Source organism: Podarcis pityusensis (genome assembly GCF_964106645.2).
Source record: "Podarcis pityusensis genome assembly, chromosome: 6".
Lineage (NCBI taxonomy): Eukaryota > Metazoa > Chordata > Lepidosauria > Squamata > Lacertidae > Podarcis > Podarcis pityusensis.
Genome location: NC_138030.1, coordinates 79,708,516 through 79,729,797, shown reverse-complemented (window position 1 = coordinate 79,729,797; position 21,282 = coordinate 79,708,516). Strand labels below are relative to the sequence as shown.

General features: G+C 42.8%; 2 protein-coding genes across 12 annotated transcripts in view; one reads left to right on the top strand and one right to left on the bottom strand.

Annotated features, from left to right (window-relative positions):
• The window catches only part of NTNG1 (netrin G1), a 208,141-nt gene that overhangs the window by 121,472 nt on the left and 65,387 nt on the right, over positions 1-21,282 (bottom strand). For all 11 annotated transcript variants that reach the window (XM_081008682.1, XM_081008678.1, XM_081008684.1 and 8 more), the window contains exon 3: positions 5,362-5,999. In XM_081008682.1, coding sequence (XP_080864808.1) covers positions 5,362-5,999 — 638 coding nt within the window. The remainder of the gene's footprint in view (positions 1-5,361; positions 6,000-21,282) is intronic.
• LOC308478747 (uncharacterized protein) overlaps positions 1-21,282 on the top strand; it is a 52,042-nt gene that overhangs the window by 11,266 nt on the left and 19,494 nt on the right. Inside the window, exons 3-5 of the mRNA XM_081008831.1 lie at positions 7,756-7,824; positions 10,090-10,162; positions 20,884-21,092. Of these exons, the coding sequence (XP_080864957.1) occupies positions 7,756-7,824; positions 10,090-10,162; positions 20,884-21,092 (351 nt within the window). The remainder of the gene's footprint in view (positions 1-7,755; positions 7,825-10,089; positions 10,163-20,883; positions 21,093-21,282) is intronic.

Here is a 21,282-nt window from a genome sequence, read left to right as displayed (position 1 = left end):
AGCTGGGTCAGTGGAGATGGCTATGTTTTCCTGCTCCAGAGTTTCTGATAAAAGACTTCTGTGATAACAGGTTTTAACTTTTTGTGTTCTCCACTCCTCATTCTAAATTTTTGACTGCACATCTTGACCCTTGAACTTGCGTGGGGAAATAATACAGACTCAAGTGAGCTAGAGGTTTTGTTATCTGAGGCTAATTGATTGTGTATACAAGCCCTAAAAGAACCGGAGAGGATTTATCCAGGTACGTTGTGGGTAGGAGTCAGAAGGAAACCCCCAGATCTCCAGAGCAGCATCTTCTAGCAGTCATCCGGGTGAAATATAAAGCCTGCCATCTTTCATGAGGAATGACAGAGGCATCACAGCTTGCTCTTCTTTTGAAGCCGTGGAGAGCAACCAGGAGCGCTTTCGCTACTTATGGGGGAATAGATTAAGCTCTTATCAGTGAAAGGGAGGCAAGGATCCAGATGAGTTGCAAGAGGGGGAAACTCTGCAAGAGGTGCTTTATCAGCACTGGTTGAGCAAAAAATTCACATGAATTTAATCTGCTAGGATAGGATTACATAGAAGATAACCCCTTTGTAATGTGTGTGTCCGATTACTGGTGGATTTAGCCAACAAGCAACACCATTAGATAAATTCTCTGAACTGTCACACTTAATTTTTAGAGCCAATTTGCTATGGGATTACTGAGAGGGGTTCTTTTAAAAAAATAAAAAAAGCTGTCTTTCAGAAGGCTTTTTATTTTAATTCCCTTGCAATAGGCTTCCTCTCTTTCACTCTCTCTTGTTTGACTCCTAATTATTATTAGGAAACAACCCTTTGCAGCAGGAGTACGGAAGTATCTTTGAGCAATGGGAGCGGAGAGTGATTAGTTCTCTTGTTTGTGCATGTATAGGAGGGTGCAATTCAAACTTCTGTATGCCCAGGAAGAGTTAAAAATGTGCTGTAAATTTTTTTGTGGCCTCGCTGAACCCTAAAACAATTCTCCTATTTGAATCCAAATATTTACCTTAAAATATCCAGTGGTTGAACCCCTTTGCCAGGAATAGAGTGAGCAAAATATACAAAATGAATGAAGGGATATTGTTCCTCCAACGGGTATAAAAGAGAGATCTCTAGAAAACATTACCATTCACCACCCAAACAATAGCTGTGCATTTAAATAACAATTACGAATCCAATGGCATTTTACCAGTGTTGTGACATTTCAAATTAATAACTGCTAATGCGTGTTAGAGAAAGGGCACGAGGAAAACAAACTGTGACACCAGCTATTCCCTCCCCGCCCCAAATTCGAATTATTTCTTCTCATTAAGAACACAATTTCTTTGTGAAGCTGTGTTGATAGGTTCAGGCCTGACTTGCTGCCTGCCGTATGTTTTCTTTATATGCTAAGTGATAAAAAGATAAGCAGACATTTGTACAGTGGTACCTCGCAAGACGAATGCCTCGCAAGACGGAAAACACTCGCAAAACGAAAGGGTTTTTGGTTTTTTTAGTTGCTTCGCAAGACGATTTTCCCTATGGGCTTGCTTCGCAAGACGGAAACGTCTTGCAAGTTTGTTTCCTTTTTCTTAAAACCGTTAATACAGTTGCGACTTGACTTCGAGGAGCAACTCATAGCACACGGTGTGGTAGCCTTTTTTGAGGTTTTTGAAGACTTTGGTGATTTTTGAAGCTTTTCCAAAACTTTTCCGACACCGTGCTTCGCAAGACGAAAAAAACCGCAAGACGAAAAAACTCGCGGAACGAATTAATTTCGTCTTGCGAGGCACCACTGTACTGAACTGAATTTACTTCACTAAACCAAGACTGTGGTATTAACAGGGCTTTTTTCAGCTGGAACTCACCAGAACTCAGTTCCGGCACCTCTCAGGTGAGCTCCATTGCCATTGTAAGAGAACAATGGAGGTGTTCATGGCGAGTTCAAGCACCTCTTTTTCTAGAAAAATAGCACTGGGTGTTAACATCTAAAAATCAAGCAAGCTTTTGTTACACTTAGGACAAGAAAAATCATCCAAGCTTAATCTCTGGGAGGAGCACAGGAAGTAGTTTCTGCCACTAAATTGGGAGTAGCATCTTGTCTACAAGTAGGCTCTAACTGCTTGACAGGAAAAACCTCCAAACCAAGCATCTGAGGGCTTGCAACGTTGCATCAGTTTGGAAGGTTCTGATGGCCACAAATTCTGTCACAGAAGGAAGCAATGAGGCAGCAGTTGGGAACCTCCAGCCCTTAGCCCTACCTAATCAAACCTACTAGGCTTCTCTATTTGGCCCATGAGGCCATTTTGGCCAAGCCTTGGCCACCTGCCCTACCACTGATGGTTAAATATGATATCAGGCAAAGAGGTTTTCCAGGCACCATTGATAAGTGGATCCCTTGCCCATGTCACCTCTGGCAGCTGTTCTTACACAGTACCTCTGCAATGGGTACAGAAGGCAACCTCTGGTGTACTATGACTGCTAGATGATATTATTTGTGTGCTGGGTTTTGGTATATGCACTGTTAAAAGGGACCAACCATGCAGTAGAATTAGGGTCTTGGCACTCTGTGTTCCTTTCCTCACTGTTACCAGTGCTTAGGACTGGGCCATAGGATTATGAATTCATATATAAAGACTGAACAGGAGTTTGGAGAATGATCATAAAATCAAATATTGATTGCTGATAACTGCACTTACTGGACACTGCCTTTGTCATGTCCAGCCAATTTTTGGATGGTTGTGTATAATCAGCTATCAATATACTGCATTAAGGCCTTTCTTCAAGTTTAAAAATGATTGGGAATCCACTCTATTTTTAAAACAAAAGGAAAATTACAAGTGATAGCAAGACTCAGCAAAGGAGACTGATGAAGATTTACTGAATGAATATCTGCCTCTAACAACTGGGTGTATGGACATGGTTCCCAAGGTGAGATTCAGAGTACTGCACATGAGCAGTGCAGGATACGGAACCAGCACACATGAAATCCAGGAGCACTGCACAGTTTGGATGAGGTCAGTCCTTCCTTCTCATGTATCTAATGAGAATACATAATCCCTTCTTCTCATCAGGGTCACAGTACTTATTCATTATCTGTACACAACTAGTTACACACCTTTGGGGCTTGTGAAAGTACAATAATCAAGCAAGAGCCAAGCAATGAATGAATGAATGAATGAATGAATGAATGAGACATGTCTCTCTCTATATGGCTGGCTAATCTCTTTGTGGAAAGATGCTAAGGCAGCCTTTAAACCAGTGGTGTCAAACCTGTGTCCCTGCCAATAGACGTCAGCTTCCATCAGACCAGTCAGCATGGTCAATGGGCAGGGATGATGGCAGTTGACAGTCCAACCACAACTGGAGGGCCACAGGTTCCCTATCCCTGCTTTTTAACACCATTCATGAGAAGCACTTTTTTGGAAGTTCATCCCACAATACAGTTTTAATATTTAAAGGCCTATACCCACGTGGGTGGGGTTAAATGGGTGGATCATTCTTGTGGGATCAGCACCATGGGAATGAATCAGTGTTTTCCATAGTGCTCCTGCACTATACAATGAGCACTGCATGTTAAGAACCCACTGAGATTTTTAAAAAGTTTGATCATTCTGTGCCAATGGGGAGCGGGGAGCAGTTGAGAAATCAGAACAGTAATATTGCTTCCAGATATTTACAGTGACAAGGATTAGCATGAATAGATGTCAGCTCTATCCTTATGATGATAAATGAAGGCTTGGTCTGAGGCAAGGCAAAATGTTTTCCTAACACCGGACTGCCATTGCATGAGTTTAGTCACATTTACAGGCAATTTTGAGCAATTGAACGTTAGCCATACCGTGCTACCTGAGCCCTATTCTTATGAACATTTACTTAGAAAACCACCCACACTTGGATTTGTTTGTCCCTGACACAACAAAATTCCAGGTATTTGAGCATTTCCCCCTGATATTTTAAGCTTGAATGAAAATGAAGTTCTATAGCAGCAAAAAGAGAGTATCAAAAGTTAACAGATTATCAGTATGGCCAATATACTTTCCAGACGGTAAGGAGAGGAGGGGAGGGAGTCAAACTATTGCTGAGCACTTGCTAGATGCTAGAAACAAAAAGAATCCATTATAAGGAAATCACATTTCCCTGGCACTGAATTCTCCATTTTGGAGATGTTGGTCAAGTGTGGTTCACCATCTTTACCCACACACTTAGAAACACAGTGGTTGCTTCTATGACACTGGTAGTTGTGCTAGGTTCATGAGCCTCTGACTGGAATGACTGGCAGGAGTCCCTCTTCTGACCACTTTGTCACCTTTCATATATTCTTTCAAATCTAAAAATTCTGTATGAGCCTCAGCCATTCCAACATCACATTAAAATGTTTAGGCATATCTTCAAACAGAGCTAAAATAAGCACTAGAGTAGCCTAACACTGACTTGGAGTATCTGAAAGGTTCTTCTCCCTCTCATGAATTAATATGTAGTCTAATCCTCCAGGGAATTCCCCTGTCCATGCCTTATTGACACAAATACACATAAACAGAGTAGGTTAGACCCAAGACTGTTCTCTCAGTGGTGGCCAAAATCTGTCACCTTGCTGCATAGTAAGTAATGCCATGTCTGCTCCCATCAAGGGAAATACTCTTGTCATTGGGAAACCATTTAAACTTTTCTATTCCTCACTTTCACTGGATATTGCATGTTTCTCTTACAAGTGCAAGAGTTCTCCACTTCCATCTATAAGGTGGGGGGAAATGGTAAACAAGTTACCTCTACAGAAAACATGTCTCTCCATCCCTTCCAATATTTGAGAAAAGCTAGATACTAGTGGCACTGGAAGGAGCTAATTCCAAGCTTGTGTACAGTGAGCAACAAAACAGCAAACCTGCTGTGGTCACCTCATAAACGGAAAGGTGTTAACCAAGTTAAAGAGAAAATCCAGTTGTAAACCAAGCAACTGGGGCTTGCCAAGCAAAATTTCTGCAGAAACCCATATCAAAGTGCAAGTCTTCAGAATTATAGTGTGCTGGCTGGTCTAACCCAGGGATGAGAAATCAGTGACTGTCCAGATATTATTTGTTCCCAGCTCCCATCATCCCTGACCATTGACCATGCTAGCTGGGGCTAATGGGAGTTGAGAGTCCAACAACATGGTGGCGGGTGGGGGGGGGGGAAACACCCCCATCTGAAGTTGAAACCTAGCCTTACAAATTATCAAGTTGCAACCATGTAGATGTACAAAGAATTTTCTCAATGTGGCTAACAATCCAAATTCCAGTGGAAATTGCTATTGTCTTTAGAAAGGGGAGGAAAGATGGAAGCTTGCCATCACACACAGTGTTTAAAAAGCAAATGAAAATGCATTTGTTTATTTTGTCTTACCTTCCAATTACTTTTATGTCTGAGATTGCATAAAAGTAGCGTGTCAAGTGCTGTGGATCCACATATATTTCCCCTGTTGCTGGCCTGAGCAGTCTTATCCTTAAGTCTGTGACCGTAAAGAAATCTCTTAGGTTCTTGGTTGTGTCGAGCTGCCCATAGAGAGAAGCCATATTATGGAGCCGAGGCCCAGCAAAAAACGCAAATCTGTCCTTAATCTCAAAGTGGAGGATTTTACTGTTTGCCATGTACCCCATAGAATATTCTTCTGTGCAAATGATTTCTAGGACTGTTTGTTGGGACAAATCCCTCACTGTTTTTGGTTCCATGTTGAAAGCATTTAAACAATCTGTAGCGTAATACTGATATGGCTGCCACGTCCGACCATAGTCGAGGGACTTCTCCAGGATCATTAGGTCTGGGCGGCCAGATTCAAAGGTGATGACTATGTTGTCCGTTAGCTCGATGGTTTTGTTCCAGTACAGGGTGATGTTCACAAGGAGAGGCTGGGGGTAACCCTTCCAAGTGGTAGACTGCCAATAGGTGGAGGGATACCTTCCTTCAGCATCAAACATCAGTTCAGGCGGATGCGCCAGTTCATCAATGGCTGCATCACACTCATTGCACATGTAGGGATTTCCCTGGAAAGAAGGGGAAAAAACAGTTGTAAGAAGGATGGTCGCTTGGATGAAATGATTATGAGAGTGTAGTCAGTTTCATAGGTTATAGCTATTGGTTTATTCAACTTCCAAATAATTGGCAAAAGGTTGCATGCCAGAGGCATGGGAGATTTAGATCTTTGAAGAGTCTCTTCACTATAAAACAAAAACAAAGTAACTGTTAATCATTATTTAACCTGCCCAAGAAAAACTACACAAGAAATCTATAACTTGCTGCAACTGCAGGGACTCCTGATTTTCATCAGAGCAGGAGCGGGAGGGTGTGCTCTTAACACAGTCTCTGATGCCCACCATTTTCTCAGTGTAAAGTTCTTCCTCAAAAGAGCAGCGGGTGGGTTGGGAAACAGTATGGGGGAGTGGACTGGGAAAATGGCCTTGGAGGAAAGGACTAACATCACTGCAGCAAACCAGGGGGCTCCTGCAGTTGCTTTAAGTAAGAAATCAAACAGTTGGGGGAGATTAGCTCACAGATCTCCCACATCTGATGTAGTCTGGCCCTCAGTGTATCAGAAACCATGTGGGTGTTCAGGAGCTTACATTCTTTGTGTACAGTGATACCTTGGGTTACAAATGCTTCGGGTTACAAACTCCGCTAACCCAGAAGTAGTTACCTCGGGTTGCAAACTTTGCACCAGGATGAGAACGGAAATCATGCGGCAGCAGGGGGAGGCCCCATTAGCGAAAGTGCACCTCAGGTTAAGAATGGTTTTGGGTTAAGAACAGACCTCTGGAACAAATTAAGTTTGTAACCTGAGGAACCACTCTATTATAGATGTTTATTGACATAAACAACCAACTGATGCCTGCTCAGTGTTATATATGCAGATGCTGGATATGTTAACTGGTTAACAGAACTAACCAGTGACTATACGTTGATGCCTGGAGTGGCAAACATGTGCCATCTGTTCTAGTATGATGGATTTTAAATGTAAAAGCACCCGTGAAATATAAGAAGCTGTCTTATACTGATTCATTATACTGACTGGCAACAGTTCTCCAGGGTTTCAGACCAGGGTCTTTCTCAACCTTACCTGGAGATGTCAGGGATTGAAATACAGATGTTTGGTACGAAAACAAAATGCTCAGCCACAAATGACGCTCTTTTGAATTCCTACAGTAGAGACCCAACCAATGTACGCCCAATAATGAAATCACCCTTAATTTTTGCAACACATCAGTGGCTACAGCTATTGCATTTGCAGATTGTCTTTTTACAACTGCCTTTCTGTTAAGGAGTGGATTTCCAAAATCTGAACAAGAATAGTGCTGCTTTGTCTTTTTCTTAAATAAAGCCTTCCTCCACAGTTAAGTGGTTAGCAAATTTTAATGTTAGCCTTACTGAGGTTTAAGGGGAACAAAATTGTTTATTCACCCTGAATGAGTTGCAATGAACAAGTGCCTAGCAGCTCAACGGCCCTTGATTCTTTTTAGAAATATGCTCAGTAGTGAAGCTAGGAATGTTTCTTTCTTCTTTTAATCACAAGTGCATTGCCCAAGAAGAGCAGTGCAAAACAATGGTCCCTTCTAGGGCAACTGCATCCAGATAAGCCATACAGACTGCATGCATTCCTCTGTAAAACAATACCCACTGTGGCATTTTGGATTCCTTTTGTCCCTTGGCCTCAAATATGTCATGCTTAACTGTGTGCCTGCTTGGTGATGTCTTCCTTTAAAGACCTTTACACTGCTCACCACAAATCATTTTGTTGTGCCGCAGACTACAAGCTCAGGGGCTTGATCCGGACATCTGCTACCCTATTACTTACAAACTAGCAGAGTACTTCATGTAAGACTTATTTCTCTCTCCCGCTCCTTCTCTCTCTCCCTCCTGCCCTCCAGTAGATGCTGGCTCCAATTTATCAGGACAAGATAATCCAGCACCACTTGATTAGGGAGGTGGGCGATGACATCAACTCTGTAACTGGACTGCTCCTGAGGTGGTGGCTGGAGATATGAACTGCACGTTTATATATAATCTTGCCAATAAGCGGGCAGCTTTTACTGCCGCTTTCCCTCCGTGGCAAGGTGAAAGTGAATTATTCTCCTCTTGACCTTTCGATGCATTAACTCGAGAGCTGCCACCTTTGCCTTTCGCTCCAAAAGGCTATCTTGTTTGGAGGCTGGGGTGGCTCAAAAAATGCTACTCCAAGAGCATCACAATGGGCTAAATCATGTCTCTTAAATCATCTGTATATCAGTTCAGCTTCTGGCAGCTCAAATCCATGATAAGTGCTGTTGCAGCTAAATACCGACCCTATTAGAGGCAAGGAGAGCACAGAGACTGCTCTGCTTACTGCTATGGAGAGGGAGTGAGATGACTTTGTGCCATCATATGGGCAAGTTTTATTGGCCCATAAGATCCACTGGCTGTTGCAAAATCAAGCATAAGAAGGACTGCACACATGTCTACCTGTCCTGGACAAACCTGTTACCTGGGCCATTAAAAGCAAGGCAAGAAAATAGTTGAGGAAGATGACTGTGAAGAAGCTTATACTTTGGAATCAGTTGGAAGGGGAAAACAGCCTTGCAAATAAGTCCATAAAGGTTACTAGCCCAGAAGCATTTTTGCCAGTCCTTCTGTACTCACAGTAAGAATTCAGTTCACACCGAGAGCCTGGAAAAAAGAAACCAACCCTCTTCCAATTTACAAAGGCTTCCTAGCCTGCAGAATAGCGGGTTGCCTCTTGTGCACTGCCAACCATGACGAAGCATAGATCCAGAAAAGAGGACAAAGGAGGTTATCTGCTTTGTATAAAATTTGCATGTGCTAATTATATGTATAGATGCAAATTAAGAAATACTTATTGCAATTTAAACAGAAGTACAGGATATACGAGCATTGTGGAGAAGACTTGTTTGCTATCAGTTTGCTATCCAGGTACTGATAGCTGTTGATGAGCAACTTCAGTGACCTTGATGTTTTCTGTTCTTAGTGTTCATTGTCTTGAAACAGGACGGCCCTAGAGGATTCCTTCAAATAGAGAGGTCTGTCCTCTGATAGCCCTTCAAACATGACAACCTACTGCAGAATGGGAGGGGAGGAGACGGTCCCAAGTCCTGCAGGCAGGAAGGTTCCAAGGCCAGTTTCCTGCACGTGTGCTATAGGAATCTTACATAGGGGACATAGGGGTCTGATCCTTTACCTGGGCATAACAAGTGCTGCTCCTAGGATTTTCCACCTGCAAAATATGAGCTTGACTTGCTCACAGGATTTTATTACCCTGCATTACAAATCATAACAGGGTTTACTCATGCAGGTGTTTAAGGGCATTTGAATCCAACAAATAAAATTCAAATGCTGCAGGGTGGTTCTTGATAATAATTTAATGACTTTGGATTTTTGGACTGAGACATGGAAAGACTATGCTGCTGGAGAGACTACTTTCTCAGAAGCTGGGAAAGGTCTGTAAAGAGATGGGACTTGTTGTTTTCCTGGAATTCTTTTTCTTGAAATGATCCTGTTTTAGATGGTCTATAAAGACTTTAACAAAAATCCCGGCACACATTCAATTAATATCACCTCTGTGCTGTTTTTCACCTGTGTTTGTCATCTTACTGCTCCTTCTTGCTCTATTTCTATTTTTGTATCAGTATTAATGTTCTTGTTTGGGTGTATTTTTGTGTAGAAAAGTGGGATAAAAATGAACTAAGCATACATTTTAAAAGGAGCATTGACAGATTTCTTCCAGGACTTGTCCTAAAGTCTTGAGGTCAACAGGTTGTATCCAAGAAAGTCATACTCAGAGTAGATCCGTTGAAATCATTGATTGCAATGGATCTACTCTGATTATGACTTAGTTGGATACCACCCAACATTTCCAGAAGATGCCAAAATTTGCGCAAACAACACTGTATATTTCAGAGAATTGAATATTAGTTACTGAGAGGGTTAACCACTGTTCCATCTTTTTCATTGCAAGAAATTTCTGTTCTAATTACTTTGAGTTCTTTTTTCATATCTAGGTAGGGGAATAATTCTCTAGATAATTAATCTTTCCCTTTTCCACCCTGTATAATTACTATCGTATTTCTTCCCATCTCCTAACCTTAGGGCTTTGGAGCTTTTCAATCATCCCCACTGTGTGATCCCAGTCTCCAATAATGGCTTCTCCCCTGGTCACCAGGTAAGTTGCAAGATTTATATTCATGTCAATTTCAAGGAAATCAACTCGTCCTGCCATTCTCCAGAGCAGTGGTTCCCAACCTTTTCGGCATGGTGACCCACTAATCAAAAGTTACTTGGTACATTGATTTTTGGACCTTCGGTCTTTGGCAGTTGCCAGTTTCATGTATTTTAACTGTAAGGTTGCCTATTTTATAACTTAAGGCCCCCATTAATGTGAGATTTGTTGAAATATTTATAGTACTTTCAAAGTTATTCAGGTTTTAAAAGAATAAAATAAAGGGAGGGCATGAACACCAATAATCTGACTGCAGGATGTTACTTCATAATGACTTCATGTTGTAATTTGCCAATGATTAGGTCCCTTGCCTCCTCTAAGCTGCAACCCTCCCTCTTGACTCCACACATTTAAACAAGTCCAGAACAGTCTATGTCTCTTAAATTCTATGTCTGACCATGCATGCCTTCTACTTCAAGCTTACCACAGAAGTCAGCTATATTCTCCTGAACCTGAATGTGGAGATCAGGCTACTGATCCCCATCCCACAAACATAAGATGTTGTTGTTGCTCCAGGCTCCTGCCCTCTTTGCACAAAAAAATCCCCCCTATTTTTCTCTGTTTGCTGATGCCAAACTGGGCAGTTTATTCCTTGTATTAAGCAGAAATGATCTACCAGTCAACCCCTACTCCCTTAGCTTAAAAGGGATTGCGGAAGGAGTTGAATCTCTTTCACCCCCACCAAAAGAAAATCTCTAGACCTGTTTTCTGCAATTTGGCAGGCATAATTTACTCTCTGCTTTTAAATTTAATCCACTTTGGCCAAAAGGGGTAGCAGTTGTAGCTGCTTTTAGCTTTCCCATTATAGGGAACACATAAGTTTGCATTATACAAAGCAGCTCAGAACCCAAAGCACAGAGGGAAGTGAACACAAAACGAATCAAACAGGTACACTTTTTTGTTGGATACAAGGAAAATTGGGGGGGGGGGGAGCATGCTCATACCTAGTATATGCTAAAGTACAGAAATATGCTGGAAAACATTCAAAGAATATGTCTAAAACCATCACAACACAATCCAGCCACTTTTATGGCTTTCAGTGTAATTAACTGTGCTTCCCTTTGGCTGGCTCATGCCCTTGTTTTATCATTTCCTCCCATGCATGCTCAGTAACATTTTTTTTACATTTGCACATTCGATGAAATGCAGTAACATTTTTTTTACATTTGCACATTCGATGAAATGCAGAGGAGTTAAACAAAACAACAAATATTACAAGTAAGACTGATAGCATGCTCAGCTAGCCATTGAAAAATCAGTTTAATATATTCAGTGGCTCCCCCCGACCCCCAATCAAATGAAAACACTACATGTTTTCAACTCTATTGGGATTTATAGATTTTGAATATATGTAAATGTGACTTTACATAAAGAGGTCAGGATTATACAAATCACACCTTGACTTGAAATTAAGCAGCTTCAAAGTTTGTCAACACCTGGCTTGCCTGAGTAACTATTAACTTGCATGCTAGTTTTTCCTGTGGAAACCCCCCACCCAAAACACACAACTACTGTATCTAGAGGTCAGGGAGATCAGAATGTAGAAAATCAAAGCTACTGAACAGCAAGTTACATACATTTATATTAAGCTGCTCTGACAGCTGCCTTTGGTCTCCTAAAGCACAGCCCAGAAACTCCGATTGTGGATCTGTTGTGATTCTTTATACTGAAAACCAAAGCTACTCCACACTACACAAGGGTCCCTAGATGCTACCAGACAGCAGGTTTTAGGAAGTTGAATGGATAACCTAGATTGGATGCTGCTGTGTCTCCTTAAAACACTGCCTGTTCCCTAGCAGCAAAGCAGGCAGGAGCTGCTAAAGAATATTAACTACTTGATTGGGAGGAAATTGGCTGACCTTTCAGAGTGGTCTTTGAACAGGTGAGCTGAATCCCCAGGAACCTAGCTGCTGGATATGACCTTCCACCTACCATAACTCGAGTAAGATTCAGAACAAAGTTGAAAAGGCGGTCAACAGGGCTAGATGAGTGGGCAGAGCACAGATAGAAAGGATGAGAAGGAAGGGTAGGGAGAGAGGGACACTCAGCTTAGGCAGAAATTGGTGTCTTGTAACCCATGCCCCAAACTCAGAAATGTACTAATTGCATACCAGGACACAGATGCTCCATGCCCAGGGCTATGCATGCATGTCTGTGTGCTGCATGTGCAGAAGCACAATTACACAAGAAACACAATAATTTATCACTGGGCAGACAATTCAGTGTTGTTGTGGCCATTTTAGTGAAGGCCATGACAGGGTCTAAAGGCCTGGGCATAGTGCCCCCACCCCACTGCATTCTAGCAGGCTTAGCTGGTGACAGTGGCAGCAGTGGTGGTCACAATGGGAGCTGGCATTTTTAATTCCCCAGCCATTAGCAGGTGACTAACAGTGCTTGGTGCTGAACCACACCTGCATTACTTGTACAACGCAATCAGGGAATGCAGGAACCAGGTCATGGCTAGGCCTGAAACAGCAGATCTATTTTGGATGGAACCAAATGGTTTTGTGGTTCACTCTGAAATGTATGTGCTGTGTGTGTGTGTGTGTGTGTGTGTGAGAGAGAGAGAGAGAGAGAGAGAGAGAGAAAGAGAAGTACAGTCATTCCTCGGGTTACAGATGCTTCAGGTTGCATTTTTTCGGGTTGCGGACCGCCAAAACCCGGAAGTACCGGAACAGGTTACTTCCGGGTTTTGGCGGCCGTGCATGTGCAGAAGCGCCAAATCGCAACCCACACAGACGCGGGTTGTGAACCCTGAGGGTTGCGAATGTGCATCCTGCACGAATCACATTCACAACCTGAGCTTCCACTATATGAGTTGGAAATCCAGTTCTGCTGCATGCTGAGCCTGGCTCATCTGAACAACAGCTTTGTCCTTTGCCTGGATCCATTCCTCACAATCATTTCAAGTAGCAAAACATTATTGAAACTGTTGTGTAAGCAAATCACTCCAAATGAGCTTCCTGCCTAAACGGCTACTGATAAAGCAAAATCAATCAATCAGAGTGTTCTGTTTGGTTTCATTGAGCTAAATGATGTTATAGAGGTTAACAATTTGATGATTATGGAGGAGGAACAAATGAGAGGGTGACAGTAGTCTTAGGCAGGAGAAGGCAGGCAGGAATCCCAGTGCAAACCCAATAAAAGAGATGTTCTGAACTTCAGTGGGGAGAGAACTTAAACTGATCCCGGGCATTGCTGTGGGGGAAAGAATCGGGCATGTGTCTTTCTGCAAAATGTTTACAATGTTTATGTACAGTCAGGACTTTCCTGTAACAAGTCATTTTGTGCTGGCACCTACACCCCTTTTATCATTATATGAGTACTGGCACCTCATTTTCTTTAACAAAAATGTAAAGGTAAAGGTAAAGGGACCCTAGACCGTTAGGTCCAGTCACGGACGACTCTGGAGTTGCGGCGCTCATCTTGCTTTATTGGCTGAGGGAGCCGGCGTACAGCTTCCGGGTCATGTGGCCAGCATGACTAAGCTGCTTCTGGCGAACCAAAGCAGCACACGGAAACACCGTTTACCTTCCCGCTGGAGCGGTACCTATTTATCTACTTGCACTTTGACGTGCTTTCGAACTGCTAGGTTGGCAGGAGCAGGGACCGAGCAATGGGAGCTTACCCCATTGCAGGGATTCGAACCGCCAACATTCTGATCAGCAAGCCCAAGGCTCAGTGGTTTAGATCACAGTGCCACTCGCGTCCATGTATAATCATGACACACTGATATAGTAACACTGACTATACGGCCCATCTACACTATACATTTAAAAGCACTGCCATGCCATACCCACAGGTATCCCAGAAAAAAAAGGGGATATCCCGTTTTCTCGTATGAGAGCATGGTGGTCATTTTGGGTGCCATGATTTTGTGCAATTTCAGGGAGGGATGTCACCCTGAAAAAATGCTTTCCCCGATAAAGCATTTGGGGTGAGGCTGCGATCCTACACGGTACTTCCAAAACATGCATTTTTGGGCATTGTGTGAGCACAGCCGTGAAAAAGGTGTGTGTTTGGGGCTCCGTGATCTTACGCAGGAGCACAGGCAGAATTACATGCATCCCAGTTTGGGGACTCAGGAAGCTGGAGGGCATTTCAGTCCACTTTGAAAAGCCATGGTTTCCTCTGTGTTAAATGTATATAGTGCAAATGGGGCCATTTCAAAGCATTTTGGCAATGTTTAGAACCTCTCCCCTTAAAAACAACAGGCAAAACTTACCTCCCCCAAAAGACAAAAAAAGCAGGCCACCTCCAACCAAACAGCCCCACCCACAAAAGCAAAAACAAAAGCCCTACTCAATTAAAAATAAGTAATAATAATAATGATAATTTATTATTTATACCCCGCCCATCTGGCTGGGCTTCCCCAGCCACTCTGGGCAGCTTCCAACAAAATATTAAAATACAGTAATGCATCAAACATTAAAAGCTTCCCTAAACAGGGCTGTCTTCAGATGTCTTCTAAAAGTCTGGTAGTTGTTGTCTTTGTCATCTGGTGGGAGGGCGTTCCACAGGGCGGGTGCCACTACCGAGAAGGCCCTCTGCCTGGTTCCCTGTAACTTGGCTTCTCACAGTGAGGGAACCACCAGAAGGCCCTTGGCGCTGGACCTCAGTGTCCAGGTAGAACGATGGGGGTGGAGACGCTCCTTCAGATATACTGGATCGAGTAAATTGTGAGGGTCTTCACGGGCTCTAGTATGGTGTCTGAAGGCACTGTGTCACCCCATCATTAGGGGACTATGCATCTTCATGCCACGGAAAGCTTTACTTGCTTGGTTGCTGTAGATAAAATTGCTGTTAAAGGCACAAAAGGAAAGCCATAGCCCTTGTTGCTGCAGTCAGGAGCCACTGGCACCACACTATGGTGCTGTAGGATGGTTTCATTCTCTGCTGTGTAGTTAAACTTAACCTCCGCAGTGCATGCGTGTATGTGTGTACATGCATGCATATGTATAGGTGCAGACACGTGCACACAGAAACACACACATTTAGCTTGAAAGCAGCTCAGTTAAACTAAAAGTGAAATGAAATCCTTGCAGTCTGCCAAAACGTTTGGCTATATTGCTGACTTTCCAAAGTGTGACGAGGCAAAAATAATAAAATTGTAATGCTGTGAGAGGCAATGTGCTAATTAATAGCAGCCTGAATCACTCCCAGAGGTGCTGTGGGGAAAAAACACACTTAGAACACTGTGATGCAGAAGGGCGAAAACAAAATCCCCCCATTTTCCTTGCTAATAGTTGGGAAAGTATTTAAAAGGCTTTCTGTTCAATTATTTGAAAATATTTTAGATAGGGTTTTTTTAAAAAAAGGCATGCCGCCCCCCCACCCCCATTTGGTCCAGCTGAAGTGCTGCTTCTTGGAAGTCTTTGGCAAAGATCTGTTCGAGACTGCCTGCTGGTCACAAGATAATTAGCTCCAGTTGCTTATGCTCGAGTCTGTTAGATGTCACTAGCAGAGAAAATGTGCTTTGTTTTGACAAGTAAGGGAATGGCTTTTCTCCCCCCTTGCATTCATTTCAGCATTAGGAGCATTAAGGAGGATTATCACAAGGGCATTAAAATATGTAATCAATCCTTTTAACAAAGATCCTTTTCATTCTGCTTTACTGCCACCCAAATACTAAACACATTTCCTGAGAAGCAAGCCAAATGGATTTCAGGGGAAGTTTTATTTCCTTTCCAGGACATGGCTAATTTGTTAAAAACCCAACATTCCTGGAAAGTACACAAACACATCCCAGACCCTGACCCAAACCCTCATGCCCTAATCTCAGATTTGTGGCATGGGAGGGCAGTGATTACCTAGTCAAGAAGAAACCCTTTCCCCATTTTTAGAGATAATATTTTTTTGTATTTAATATCTTAGCTGCTTTGCTTAGAAACACAGATAGCTGCCTGATGCATCGGCAGAACATTTAGCCAGGCACTTGTCTACACCAGTCTTCCTCCAACCTGGAACTTCTGTCTGCCCAAGAATGCATGACCAAAGGGGTGAGGGAATATTGAAGCTTTAGCCCAAGACATCAGGGTTCCAGACAGGAGTCTTTCCTACCTTCCACCTGAAGACGTCAGAGAGTGAACCTAGGATATTATGCATGCAAAGCATGCGTTCTACCACCAAGCTACGTTCCTGCCCTTTGGCTCAACTGATACCTTATTGCTTCATATGCTTTAGTGCTGAGTCCTCACACGTTCCAGTTAAATCCATATTTACTCAAATTAAGCCCTGCTTCTCAGTGAGTGCGATATGGATTTATCGTTCTAACCTTACGAGTCAATACACCAGCAAATAGGTTATTAGGGTTGCGTTCAATGACTGCTACATCAGCGCCACCTGACCAAGAGAACTCCATGCTAGCAGTTGCTGTACAAGAGGCTGCGGCTACCCAGGCACCAACCAATGTTTCCAGCTCCGTGACAGGTGCACAGCAGTACAACACTGAACCAATCAGGGAGGATGCATGGAAAGGTCAGAGCAGAGGTGGTAGAGAAATAATGGGGGAAGGAGAGATGGAAAATAACGCCAATATATTTCACATCCGGCAACCAATTGAGCCCCTTTGGTTTCAGATAGTACACGAGTAGTCAAGTCTAAAAAGTCCGGAACACAAATTTTCAAGGCCCTCTAGCAGTTGTGGTGGCTCATTTACCAGAAGTAATATATTTGGCATTAAAACTCTCAAAGTGTATATTTGATTCTGACCAAACTAAGCCTCTTCGATGCAAGAGCCTGCATGCATGCATCTAGATGCACAGAGCATCAGATGGTGGTACAGTATGACTCCATGCGATCCTTGCACATATTCTGTTCTTCCTTACACACTCAGAGACACACACTGCCCATCACACTAATGGCCCCTTGCCTAGTGAAAGAAAATACAACATCATGACTGAGCTTATATTGGTGTTTGCAGTTGTTGTGACTTTGCAGCTCTTCTGGTTGAAATATTTATCCTCTTGCTTCCTACCGCAAGGATCCTTCCGCAGCATATTCTGTAGCTCTGAACTTGATTAAGGCAGTTGCTTTTTCAAAAACATTTTATCCCTGTATGTAAGACTGCTAATACCATGTGGACTTTAAAAAAAAAATCAGGAAAAAGGATGCAGGGTGAGGACTTAACCTTTCAGGAGCATGAACACTGGGAGGCTATATCACAGATTACATGCCATAATATATACCTGGCTAAATCCCTCCAGAGGATTGGTGGGGGGATTTTTGCAAAGTGCAAAGACCATCAAGGTCAAGTGGGTCAAGATTCTATGGAGCTAAAAATAAATTCTGAGCAATCAAATCTCAAAAACCTTTTAAAAAAAGAATAAGGAAGAAATGCTGCTGTCTGGTGTTGTAGTTTGGATACAAGAAATATAGAACAGACCTCAAAAACATTTCCTGATGTAAGAGTAAAGTCACTGGAAGCTTTTAGGGGATGAATCTAGAGTGAGATAGGTTTACAGTTGCATAGCAGGCTCATATCTCCTGAATCTCCAAATGATGGTAAACACCTAAAGTATCTGAACTTTCCGCTGGATTCATAAAACTAAGCTTATTTCAGACATCCAGCTGAACTTTCTCAATGTCTGCAACTGGTCAGAAATCTCTAGATTCTAATGTTTGACGATGACATAATTGCACGCTACAGCCTAAAAGCATCTAAGTTCAGACAGGGCATATTTCAGATGTGTAAAATCTGATTCAAAGCTAGTTTAGTGACATAATATGGTCCAGCAAATGTTTGTGTAAGATCTGGCCATCTCTGTGTTTAAGGAGCTATACCACAAAGCTTGCCCAAAGTGTGTTATAGCCTGCAACCTGCTACATGGATGAAGATGATGGGTGAAGGGTCAAATTAAAATGTAAGCACCTGCCCCTGGCAGTGAATTCATATTCCAGATGTCTATATTTATTTTAGGAGATATTTATGCTGGAAGATGTTTGCAAAAGAAGGGCAGCAGCAGGCATTTCCCTTGAATGTTACATTCAATGAGCGTACAATCTGTGTACACAAATAGTTGAGCTATTCACTTGCATAATTATTCACATATAATATTCAATGAGTGTGCAGTCTGTATACTACACAACAGGCAAGTTGCACAAATCTGTATGAATGGGGAAATGGAAGCATAGTGCTTCATGTTTTCCATTCCTACAATGGTGGCTCATGAGGAGCCGAAGTGGCAGTGGTGTACACTCAGTAGTGGTGCTGCACTCATCAGGATAGGGTGGGACAAGGTGGCACCAAGGCCAGGGTAGTTCCAGGTCCATGCACAATTCCACCTCATGCGTATTGAGCTCTAACAGAGTGGTACTCACAGCTGGTGAGCTGTTTTTGGCTTGGTGAGTTTAGAACTTGTGCTGTTATGCAAGTAAATCTTTATTCTGACCTCCCCCCCCAGGATCTCTCTGTGTGATGTGGAATTCTTCCTGCTTTTTGCAACCAGCAAGATGGGTTGCAAACACTGAGGGAATTGAGTGATTGCTAAGAGCTTGTTTGTTTTTAATTTGCATTTTAGTAAGCTGTCCTGAGGCCTTACTTCCCTGCTTCACATAGGCTTGGTTTCTGGTGTGTGTGTGTGTGTGTGTGTGTGTGTGAGAGAGAGAGAGAGAGAGAGAGAGAGAGAGAGATGGAGACAGATACAGAGAGACACAGCTAGAGAACCTTTTGCTTTTTGTCTGCTCTGGGTGTTAACATGTTTCCCTAGATTGTGTGCAGATATTGTGCCCTTCATCTGGCTATTTCCAAGACTATCTTCATCCTCTGGCTGGTTCTTTGGTCTCTTCAGATTGTGCAGCTGCACTTAACAGTAGCACCTCAAAGAACCTTGAACAGCCTTGAACTGCTGAAGTGGAATTGAAGTGCCCAAGTTCTCTTCTATAGAGCAATGCTGCTATTCTTAATGCAGTCTTGCTTACCATATGCTTGTTGCTTAGCAGTTCCAGGAATAATAACCTGCTCTTTGAATGCCCTGCCTTCTTAATGTGCTCAGAAGTAAATGGAGGCCCAGCGGTGGAATGAATGGGTGTATTTTCATCACACCAGCCACTTACTCCCCAAAATGGTGAAGAGTATTTAAATATATATCTAGATATATATATATATATATATATATATATATGCGTAACTTCTACAGCTACATAGGGTCTGCTTCACAAAAACAGATTCCCACATGAAGCAGAGTCTGTCGGGGAAGGGCCATTGAACCACTGAATCATTGAATTCTAGAGTCAGAAAGGACCTTGAGGATCATCTAGTGCAACCCCCTGCAATGCAGGAAAAGGCAGCTGTCCCTTACTGCGATCGAACTTGCAACCTTGGCATTATCAGCACCATGCTCTAACCAACTGAGCTATCCAACATCCCTGCCATATCCCAGTAGCAGAGCAAATGCTTTGCATACAGACTATTCCAGTTTCAACACCTGGCATCTCTAGTTAATTCTGAGAATTGTACAACCCTGTAGAGCTGCTGCTGTCAGCGGTAGGTCCAGACAAGCAGTGCAGAACTTTCTTTTTCAGTGCAGTGCTGTCAAAACACAGGGACAGTGAATTAGGCATTGGAACCAGCATGCATGGAGCCAGAGCTGATGGTGAGTGAAGCTACAACTAAAAATGGGCAGGGACACCCCTTTTTTCTCACTTTGTGTTATCCGCATCTCTCTCTCTCTCTCCCACACACACCTTTTCCTCCTTTGTTGGTTACAGATCCCAGCTTCCAGGTTCCTCCTTAGCAAGCAAGGCAGTGGCCATGGATTCTTTTCAGCCCTCTGCCCCTGCTACAGTCCATAGTATTCCTCCTAGATCTTTTCCTCTGGGATCGCCAGGGCAATGTTGGCAACAGAAGCTCCATGGGACCTTTTCAGCTCTCTTCTTCTATATGTGAATCCAGGGTACCAAGTGTGAACAGCAAAATGCATCGCACTGCAAGTTTTGTAAAGAACAGTGATGTTCACAGTTATACACAGCAGAGGGTGGAGCAGTCCTAATATTTTTAATGGGTGTGGTACAAAAGCAATGCTAACAGCCTACTTTTCTGGAGCTCTTACTGAATGCATGTGACTTACAATGCACTCTCTGAGATGTGCAAAGCTACCCAAACTTGGAGGACACAGCGTGAGCAGAAATTCGTTGTACTTTTCTGAGTGTGATCTGATCTGCGTGTGCTTCCTGACTGCAATACGTGCACCAAGAAGACAGCTGCTCAGCCAGAGATGAACAGCTGACCTCCACCAAGGGCAGGCACATTTTGACACGTTGTTTGCATCCATTGTTATTGGTTTGTTAACTAACCTGGCTTCAAGGGAGGTCGATTCAACAGAAACTTATTTTAGCTATTTAAATACACAATGGTGGCCATCTCAAATCAAACTGGTCTGTATAGGTTGGGGATGAATGCAGGGACCACAGGCTCCTCCAGATGTGGTTGTACCACATTTCCCATCACTCTGACAACTTGACAACTGGCCATGCTGGCTAGGGCTTATGGGAGTTAAGAGTCCAATGGCATCTCCCACTTGCAACAAGTATTTTCCTCCCTTTTGAAAGAAAGAAAGAAAGAAAGAAAGAAAGAAAGAAAGAAAGAAAGAAAGAATCATTGATATAGTGAAAGTTTGATAGGTTCCTTATATCGCTTTACATAAATATAATTTTTGGGTTTTAAGGTTTGCTCAGTGAGGCATCCGCGTTGTCATGAAGCAGATTATGACATGTCAGAATGCATCATATCAGCTGGCGATAACACTATACAGTCATCTGGAAGCATTTGTATTCAGCGAGACCAATCAACTCGGGAGCACTGGAGGAAAACCTTACGCCATTTGAGAAACCACATATTATCATGGTTCAAATATTCATCCCAAGGAAGCATACGGTACACATTTATTTTCCACTTCTTACTTCCACCAATTTATAAAATCCTATTTGGCTTGTCCAATTGTGCAGCTACAACAAATACACACATATATATTCTGCATAATCTCTGGGATATTGGATATAAATTACAGAAAGACAATGAACAGAGAGACAAGCAATCCTCCATGGTGTTCATTAATGTTTGCTTG